The sequence below is a fragment of the Pezoporus wallicus genome, unplaced genomic scaffold (assembly GCF_028554395.1).
Source record: "Pezoporus wallicus isolate ANWC-B61680 ecotype Strahan unplaced genomic scaffold, APGP_CSIRO_Pwel_v1 scaffold_2696, whole genome shotgun sequence".
Lineage (NCBI taxonomy): Eukaryota > Metazoa > Chordata > Aves > Psittaciformes > Psittacidae > Pezoporus > Pezoporus wallicus.
Genome location: NW_026637439.1, coordinates 316,853 through 327,133, shown reverse-complemented (window position 1 = coordinate 327,133; position 10,281 = coordinate 316,853). Strand labels below are relative to the sequence as shown.

The 10,281-nt window shown below is 41.5% G+C and overlaps 1 protein-coding gene across 6 annotated transcripts in view; it reads right to left on the bottom strand.

Moving 5' to 3' along the window:
- Window positions 1–2,597: 2,597 nt before the first annotated feature.
- Window positions 2,598–10,281, bottom strand: part of PDE8B (phosphodiesterase 8B) — an 80,694-nt gene continuing 73,010 nt past the window's right edge. For all 6 annotated transcript variants that reach the window (XM_057405432.1, XM_057405427.1, XM_057405429.1 and 3 more), the window contains 5 exons: window positions 9,150–9,367; window positions 8,197–8,332; window positions 5,278–5,445; window positions 3,785–3,914; window positions 2,598–3,249 (listed from right to left, as the gene is read on the bottom strand). In XM_057405432.1, coding sequence (XP_057261415.1) covers window positions 3,134–3,249; window positions 3,785–3,914; window positions 5,278–5,445; window positions 8,197–8,332; window positions 9,150–9,367 — 768 coding nt within the window. In that variant the 3' untranslated portion in view covers window positions 2,598–3,133. The remainder of the gene's footprint in view (window positions 3,250–3,784; window positions 3,915–5,277; window positions 5,446–8,196; window positions 8,333–9,149; window positions 9,368–10,281) is intronic.

Sequence of the window (10,281 nt, the reverse complement as noted above, 5' to 3'; positions counted from 1 at the left end):
AAGAAGGGGAAAATGGATGACCCGGGGAATCACAGACCAGTCAGTCTCACCTCTGTGCCTGGCAAAATCTTGGAGCAAATTCTCCTGGAAGGCATGCTAAGGCACATGAAAATCAACAAGGTGCTTGGTGACGGCCAGTATGGCTTCACTAAGGGGAAATCCTGCCTGACCAATTTGGTGAGAGACCTCATAGCAGCCTTCCAGTATCTGAAGGGGGCCTATAGAGATGCTGAGGAGGGACTCTTCATTAGGGACTGTAGTGATAGGACAAGGGTTAACGGGTTAAATCTTAAACAGGGGAAGTTTAGACTGGATATAAGGAGGAAATTCTTTCCTGTTAGGGTGATGAGGCACTGGAATAGGTTGCTATTCCAGTGAATGCTCCATCCCTGACAGTGTTCAGTACCAGCTTGGACGAAGCCTTGGGTGAGATGGTTTAGTGTGAGGTGTCCCTGCCCATGGCAGGGGGGTTGGAACTAGATGATGTTAAGGTCCTTTCCAACCCTAACTATTCTATGATTCTATGATTCTATTTAACTGAACAATTCTAGTCAAAAAACTCGCTGTGTATTTTACAGGGGTGTAATTCAGCCTTAAATGGTCCTACATGCACATATAAGTATTTCTATCTATCAAAAGTGCCATTGTTCTCAGATAATGCTCTATTGGTAATAGAGCTCCCACAGGTCTTTTCCTTTAAATGTGGTTGAACTGAAAGTATTACATTGAGTTCTTTCTTTTACAGGTGAACTTTGAGCATAGCAGTGAGGCTATAGTAGCCCACTCCTGTTAAATAAAAGTTTGTCACTTGCTGTTGGAAAGTCTAGTGAGCAGAATTTGGGTAACCAGATTAGAAATTTTACTTCCGCTTTGTCCTTTTAAATTTCTTTTTCCACATCTCAGCAATGCAGAATTCCATGTTCACCTCACAGAGTTAACCAGCAGACCTGCTCTTAATACTTCTGTAACTCTGACGCAGCTGTTAATCAACTGGACAGGTCAGAATCTAGGAGATCTGACACAACTGGCAGATGACAGTTACTCTTGATTTCTTTTGCTCTTAAAAAGAACATACTGCCACATAGATTACTTTTTTATTTAGGCCTCTGTCTGTGGGAAGAAACACGGGTTCTTGCAACAAATATACTGATCACACATCAATGCCTTAACTTGTGAACCAGAACTGAGGCTGAATTTTATTTCTTAGGTTCCTTCCACCATTGCCATTTTCTTCCTTGTGACAAAAAAAATGAATGTTTTACATGGGTGTGGTTTTACAGTGTTGCTATGTTTAACAAATCAAGATAACAAAGCTTTAAATCTTCTGAAATCCTTTCCTCTAATGCAAGCTGCAGTGAGCATTTAGTCATCAAAATACTTAAGATACAGCCACCGAGAACACTAGTTCTAAACAAAGGAATGGTAAAAGCAAACAGTTACAATATAAAAACCAGATTCAATTTACGTGACTAAAAATTCATTGAAGAATGTTGCAATAGGTAATAAGAAAGAATGAATAAACATACTTCACCAGAAACACCATTCTTCAGATATACACAATGCAGCATTTTAATACACAGCGACCTGCCTTAGCTATGACAAAAGTAAGGGTCTGTTACAATTCTAACAAAAATATAGCTTATATACATTTATCTGCACTTACATTTTATGAATGTTTCCTTTTGTTTCAGAACTTGGTACAAAACATACAAAAAAGGTTGGCACATTATGTAAGCTACCTGCAGTAGACAGCAGTCATTGTCACTTCTACAGCGATCTAAACTCTATGTGTTTGGTTTTGGTTGTTTGGGGTTTTTTTTTAACTTTTACTAGATTCAATTCATGATACAGATACAGCATAGGAGAGGTAAAGAGTATGTCTCAAGACCTTTCCATTTAAGGAGTAGTGGACTGCTTCTTCAACTGCAGCCACAGCTTTGAAGCTCTTGCCTGCAGCCTGGAGTGCAGGTGTTAAAAATCAGCAGTTCAGCTAGTATTTATTAACTGAATAGTCTGAGAGTAGTCTAAAATTTAAACTCATGTTCTGTGAAGGGTTAAAATGAGATGTACAAAAATACACATTTATGCTTTGGAAGCATAAGCATAAATTTTGTATCTTAAAACTAATGAAAAACTATGTTTGATTTCTAACTTATTTACATATTTTGAAATACTTTTTACCTCACAAAACAAACCAACATTTTAGTATGGGGAAAAAGCAGTACAAATTATAATGCTGTTACAAATTGTAACCTGGAAACCTCTTTTAAAAAGCAACAGGTTCATCCTAGGAGTAAGTAGCATACATGGGCTTACCATAAAATTTAGATCAGTTTAATAAAATTGATGATGTGTATAAACACCACTTTATAGAAAAGGATGTTGACCAAGTGCCACAATGTTATTTGTGTAAAATTTGATGAAACATCTCATGTTAACATCTCTTAAGATGGCAGAGAAGCATGTGGATGGCACCAATTTTATAGAACATCTGTGACTAATTTTAAGGGAATTTGACTGCTACCAGGATTTTATATGGAAAAGAAAGAACAGTGGTGCTCTAAGAGAAAGTCTGTATAATAAGGAGCTTATGTTAAATGGTGCAGGGGTTTTTTTTACTGTGTCCTGTTTATCAAGGTTACTTGTTCTACTGTGCACGTTCTCTTTTAGAACTGTTCTTCAGCTCTCTAAACCGTATCAACAGAATTGGAGAAAGCTTACGCTAGATAAGTGGGAAGTTTTTATGCTTATTTGTCAACCTATTCTTACTCTACTGGTGACGAGATTACCCCTCTGAGAAACAGCTGTATGAAGTGTTAGTGAATACAGTTGTATCAATTACAAGATTTGATAGATGTATATTCAGTATTAGAAATCAGCTTCAGAAGTAAATCTTTTGCCACAAAATGTTATTTCCAAAGAGCACTTATTAATCTGTGGATTATGTAGCCTTCTTGAAAACGTTTTTCTTTAGGATTCAGAGAAGCTTAGAAGTGAGTGAATAAAGTATTTCCTTCTTCCCACAAAGTCTCAGTTTCACTGGAAAGGTAACGCCACCCCTCTTGTATCCACGTCTGTAAGTGATTCACAGTGAAACTGGTAGATCAAGAGGTCTGGTTTTCTTGGTTTAGTGTCAGTTGTTGTTTTGTGATGGGAGCCTGACACTCTTGCACTTTAATTCATCCAGTGTTTTCCAGTGTTTGTAGTTATTAGTCAAGTGTTGCATCAAAACAGGCAGATGTGCAAATGCTGAAATGAATAGGAGGATCAGTTGTACTATGTGCAGAACAAGCAGAAGAACAGCACAACCTAATCTGAAATCAGCATTCTCCTACTTTTTCTTTTTCCTTCAGCTGTAAGCTAATGCTAAAAGAGGAAAGATCTTTTCAGTCTGTTTCTTTCTCAAGCAACTCCCTTTCTTAATGTATGATGACTTCTTTAAATTGTGCTAACACACAACCACTGTGGCCTCAAGTTTCTGCTGCTCAGAAGAAATACAATGCTAAAGGAAAAAAAAACCCTAAGCATTCTAGATGAAAAAAAGCTTAGTTTAAATCCATTACTCGTTTACATAGATTGTCTGGTAAGTGTTCAACTTTCATAACGTGTGTTGTGTGCAGTGCACTGGGTTTAACCAGCATCATTGCTTAGCTCTTATCGTGTACTACTTATATATGGGTACTGTCCCTGGAAAAAACTGACTCAAGGCCAGCTTGAGATTGTTTGGTTTAGTCTGTTGAATTCTCTGTCTCGGAGCAAGGAAACAAAAAGCAGAAGTACTTACCATCCCATGCATCGAACATATCTGTTATAAAATAATCAATGAAGGAAATTTGAGACTTGGGGATGCTGCAGGTGTTTCTATCAAATACTGGCATTACAACAGGCAGACCCTGTCTCTTCTCTTCATCAGTCTAAGAAAACAAAACTCCAGTTAGCCCCTAGAACTTTGCTGGCTTTAATGCTGGAGCAGCAAAAGCCAGGGGATTAGATGAATTGCAGTAGGAGATTTGAGTCACACCCTAGAACCCCTGAGGTGACCTGCCTTCATTTCATGTGCTTTATTTTGTCCCAACAGGGACTGAAATCAACATCTCTTCGCTCTGTTACTCTCCTGCTGTGATTGCTTTTAGCTCTAGTAAGACAGAATGCTCAGCTCTGGTGGTTAGGGCACATCAGCTAAAAATGGGAAGTGGGGTTGCAGCATTCTTTAGCAGAGGGCTGTTTTGATCACACAAAGGTTGAGGCTGGAAGGGACCACTGGGGGTCACCTAGTCCAACTTCCCTGCTTAAGCAGGGACAGCCAGAGCACATTACTCAGGACTGTCTCCAGACAGCTCTTTAATGCCTCCAGGGGAGGAGACTACACAGCCTCTCCAGGCAGCCTATTTCAGTGCTCAGTCACCCTCACAGTAAAAAAGTTTTTCCTTGGGTAGAACACCCTGTATTTTAGTTTATGCCCGTTGCTTCTGGCACCACCAAGAAGCATCTGGACCCATCCTCTTGACACCTTCCCAGGGATCTCCTTTTTTACCACATCTCTAGCGTCTGTTTCAAACCATTTGTCTTTTAAGAAGAATGTTGCTGTTGCTACTTTCTCTGTGTTAGGTTATAAGATGAATAGAAGTAAGGGTATGCCCTTTAACTCTGTGGCCACAACTGAAAGAGGGATAAGAATCTCTCAGTTGTTCAACTAAAGATCTGGTAGAGCGTTTCAGGAAAGTGGTGCATTTGTGCACCAGTAGGAAAACTGATTATTGAGAAAGGAAGTTGAGCTTCCATTTCTGTCCAGAGAGATCCCATTTATTAAGTTTACACTGCCCATATGTCTGCAGTACTGGCCTACCACATCGTCTGCCTACTGTGACGGTAGTTCAGGTGCCATCCTAGAAGAGAAAGGACCAGCCTGATGGCTCAGCGGAGGGCTTCATCAAGCAGGATCTTCATGCTCTCTTCAGGGAAGGTATTGGGACTAGAATGTTGACAATCTTGAATTTCAGCCAGTTAAATTGACCAAGGCTAATCAAATAGTTTTTGTTTAGCCAGATGGAGAAAGTATAAAAGCTCCTTTTCACCATTTTGTACTGCAAACTTTGTGGTAAGTAAACTAGCTAACTTTGACTAGAGTGAATTCTTCTGTATGAAACTGAAGGTCTGGGGACAAAAAAGCATACATCTGGATCCATAGTGATGCCAGGCAGACCCCATGTGGAACAGAAGACCTGTTCATGTGTGCTTTTTTACCTAACCCATTAGTCATTATAAAAATACACATACCTGTGCAAAATACTCCTCTGAAATCCTCCCTGCCCATTCGATACACAGCTCTAGGGGGCGACACGGATTTGCTACGTCTGCACATTTAATCATCATACGCTTGATCAGTGTCTGGTTATCTGGAAAATTCTTTATATTGGCTGTGCATTCACAGTCACTGCCTTCACTCTGTAAAAGAGAGTTGGTTTCAGGAGTCAGTGGCCAGTATCCCTGGCAGCAGGAGCAGGGCATCATTATCAGTTCCATTGCACTTGTAGGCAGTAAGTAGACATGCTGCCTGAAGCCTTCTAATTTCATACAGAGCACCAGGAATTTGGAGGAACTGCGAAGGAGAACGGCAGCCTTGCTAAGTAACTAATTAAAGTCCCATTACACATGACAGTTGTGGAGATTTTCATGATTAATAGCAAAGTCTGTGAAATAAAACAATCACAGGCTCCTAATTGGGTAGAGTGAGTTACCCTTCTATGCATCCCACCCTTGCCGTCTTGGAACAGGACCAGGACGGGATGCATCCACCAACTGTGATGTGATAAATGGTCCTCCTCGCTGAGCTGTTTAGATTTAGGGATGGTGATAGTAGTGGTTGCTTCATTTTTTTGGTCTTAGTTATCAGCTAGGATGAGGTTTTAGATAATCTTTGAAATTAACAGTAGGAAAATGCAGGAGTGGCAGACTAACTGCGGGGAGTCTCTGCTTTCTAGGCAGTAAAATACTTAAACTGCTTATCGACTGCTCTTGAGAATGGGTGAAGGGACAAAGTAGTGGTTACAAGTCTGCTATAGCATCATCTTCTGCGTCTTGAACAATTTAGAAGGGCACAGGTATATTATGTTCCTTATTGAGTAATAAAAAGCCTCTACCTCAGCTCACTATGGTATTAACACTGTTCTCAAAATAATGTGTAGTTATAGCCCCTCTTCACTGCAGTTTCAGCTGGAGTAAAATCCCGAGCATAAATACTTTTTACCATCATGGCTAAATTAACCTCTTTGTGGTTTATGGGGAGATATTTTGCAGTGACTCTTGCCAATTCAGACATTAATCTTCTAACGTCATGTTTAACAGTTAATTTATTTTCTTTTCAGCATGCTGAAAAAGATGCCAAATTAACGCTGCTCCTTAGCTGCTAACCAAAAGTAGGGAAGAGCCACCATTAACCATGAGGAACAGAACAACCTATTATCAGGGAAAAAAAATCAAGCCTGCAATACAAGTGTTTCTGTGCTCCACTTTTATTGCCCTCCAATTCTTGTACATTTTGAAACAGACTCTGCTATAAACTGGTAAGATGAAAGAGAATGAGTAAAGAAAAAGTATTTAAGAACAGCTCTTTACGAAGTGCTGGAACAAATGCATTCATGGGATAAAAGCAAGATTTCCAGAAATATGTTCAGAGCTTGGAAACACGTGGTTTCAGTGAGGCTTGTGAATCTAAGTCCCACAGGCCAGTGTGGGGGTACCAGAAAACTAAAGACATTTTAAAGGGGTGTAGATTGAGGAGACATTGAGACATTTCAGAATAATTCTTAAACTGTCAGAGGGAGAAATGAAGCACTGTGAGAAGCCACATTTCCCAGTGACACTTCAGGTGCCTTTTTTAGAAACCAGTGGAAAAAGTTGCTATCTGGTCACCACGTAAGTACAGAGAAATCTGAGTAGTATTTCCACTAATGTGGACCCTCCTTTCCTCTGGGCCTTGATCTAAAGTGGGATCCTCGCTGTCCTGGCTTAGTCCATGCCTGGAGGGCAAACCCATGAAACACAGCACGAGGTGATATGCTGGGAGCGCCATGCAGAAACAGTGATAGGTGCCGTCAGCAGTGCCCAAAGCATGTCCCCTGTGCTGTGGGACTTGTGACACTGAAGATGATCAGGCTAATTCAGACCCAGTGCCACATCCAGTGAGGCCTCCAGAGACTGGAAGTGCTGGGGCATACAGTGCAATGTATCCACAGAATCCATGAAGTTCAGCTGTATTTGTGATTTCCAGCTCAAACTGCTGGGCGAACAGAGCTCAGCAATCCCTAGAAGCAGGTCCGTTAACTGATGCAATGCTGTCTCCAAAGTTGTAAACACTGACTGGTTTCTGCACCCATGACAATCTATGGAGCGAGAATCTGCATGACATGACAACCTACAGTGCAAAAAGTCTAGTTATGGAGAACTGACAGAAGCTACTTTTATTTATTTTTAATACCAGTGAGCTTCAATTTGGTCTTTTTTTTTTTCAGTCTTTCTAAGCACTGTTTTCGCTAAGCTGTGATAAGATGGTATTTGCTTAGGTGAGTAACAGTGCCTTGGAGAGCACTCCAGGCACTCAGCACTCAACTGCAAGTGGCAACAAGAGAAGATCAAGAGGGGCCTGGGCTGGGAAGCCTGGAAGCATCTTATGAAAGGTACCCTGGCTGGTGATGGAGCATGAGGGTGTATAACTGATGGGAATAAAGATTTGGCCATTTCTTGGTACAGTGAGGAATGGGGATGGGGTGAAGAGCTTGAGGGCTCCAGATTACACTGACACAAAACTGCCAGGGCAGATTCCTGAGTTGCAAGCATGGGTTTAGGCAATCCCACTGTTTGGAGGTGGGACCACAGGCTCAAGGGCAAATCTGGTGCCATGTGCAGAATTTTGCATGAACAAAAGAACCCACCCACAGGTTTTCTGAACACAACTGGCTTTTGAAGGAAAGGCTTGTAAAATGAAGTGTTTAAATGAGCTAAGGGCAGAGCCAGACATAGAAAAGAAAACAGCAAAGTATTTTTTCACAGTTTGAGATGTGAGGTCACCAACCCAGCTGCATCTTTTGGCCACTACCACAGTGCAAATTAATACAACATGAATGAAAACAACACTTAAAGTTGTCTCTGAAGAACTTCACTGAAATGACTGAAGGCAGGAAGACCTGCAGCACTTACGTGTGAACTGGTCTCCTCAGATGCCATGGGCTTGTTGATACTGTTCACAAATTTGTTCACGTGCTCGAAGTGCTTCGTCATCTCCGTGGCCAGAACCATATCAATAATGGCCTGGCGCAATGTCCGGTAGCGATTTCTGGGGAAGAGAAAAGAGTTCCTGCTTGCAAGCCTGACAGACAGAGCTCCATCCTTTCTCATCCCTGCCCAGACTGCACTGCAGAATGCTGCTTGGGAAGAGCAGCACTGGAGGAATGGGCTGTATCATGCTCCTATGGCTTCCTCCAGCTCTGAATTCCCGTATTACCTAGGTTTTTTTGGTTGGTTTGTTTTGGTTTGTTTGGGTTTTTGTTTGTTCTGTTATTTTTACCTAATGAAAAGCAATCCCCTGGAGTCAATAAAAATTTACAGCTCAATTTCGTAATTGTAACACTGTAACACTAAGACAACTCCCCCAGGAATGGCACCAACACATTTCCATCTCACTCTATGTTAGCTTGGAATCAAATCTCAGGTTTTTCAAAACCCAGAAGTGTTATAAAGTGCAGACAAATTCATCACCTTCCTGAGGTCAGGCCCCGTCACCTTTCTCTTACACATCACTTTCTCTCCACCCTGTCCCTGCAAAAGCTAGGCTGATGCAAGGGGAACTCCCAGGCTATGTGCACACCCAGCAACAGCGTGTTTCCAACTCTCCCAGAGGTTTCAGCTCCTTCCACTTACCCCCCTTTCTGTCCCATGTGAATGCGGCAGTGCCAGCAAGCATAGGGCCACACGCAGGCACATCTAGCTGCTTTGAAAAATCACGCCTACATGGGATTCTGGAAGAGGTAAAATATTGATGTCTTTATCTAAATTGTATTCCTGGTTTAGAAGGTAGGCTCTCAATCCACCTCAAACTAAAATCACCAAAGAAGCAACTCACACACACACTCCCCTTTCTCCAGCAGACCCACCTATCAATGTTCTTGAAAATGTTGCATTTGCTGTCTTTAATTGTAAGCTGAAATGCCAGTGCTGTGTGATGACTCTCTAATACAGCTGTATCATTGTAAAGGACAGCTAATTCACTGCCCGCATTGCACAGGAAAGAGTTGGTCCGTCCGGGGTGGTCTACATCATGAATAGTGGCAGCTATTAGTGCAGCTACTTCATCTAAGTGGTCGAGACTTCCCTACAAGAAGAGAGAAAAATTATGATGTGGCACAAAAATTAAAGTAAATAACCTCTGATCATTTCCCGGTACCCACAAACACTCAAGTGTAAGCTTGACTGCAGGGATTATAATTCTTTACACTTATTTTCCATGCACTCTGCCCACAGGTTACCTACTCCAAAACCCTCCCCCCAAGTTACCAAACCCTTTTTTCCTTAACAAAGCTTTCTACTGTGCTGTCACCTCAACCATATCTTTGCATTAAAATTCTCTAATGGTGGATGGATTATCTAATGGTGTTCTTCTACTTTGTGTGCTTGCCTGAATGCCTCTGTATTGACTCTGTTCCTATACAGCTCGTGTATTTTAGGATAGGAGAGGATGTGATATTTCAGTTGGAAGAGACCTAAAATGATCAGGCAAGTCCAACTGCATGACCACTTCAGGACTAAACAAAAGTTACAGGATGTTATAAAGGGCATTGCCCAAATGCCCCTTAAACACCAGCAGGCTTGGGCATTGACCCCCTCTCTAGAAAGCCTGTTCCAGGGTTTGACCACCCTCTTAGTAAAGAAATGCTTCCTAATGTCCACTCTAAACCTCTCCTGGTGCAGCTTTGAACCATTCCCATGCATCCTGTCATTGGACCCCAGGGAGAAGATCTCAGCACCTCCTTCTCCAAAGCTTTTACAAAGCCTTATTAAGAGCTGTTAGTAACAACCATTTACCAGGTGACAGAAAAGAGACGGGTATCCCCTCTATTCCTGCTACTTAAAAATGCAAATTCCTTACTCATATAGACTTTAGATAAACTGTGTGGGCAGTTTATCTAAAGATTAACAGGAATACTTCAGGGGCAGAGAGATGTTATGAAGCCAGGACCATTATTAAAGAAAACAGCTGACTTTTGAATGACAGACATATGATGGCAA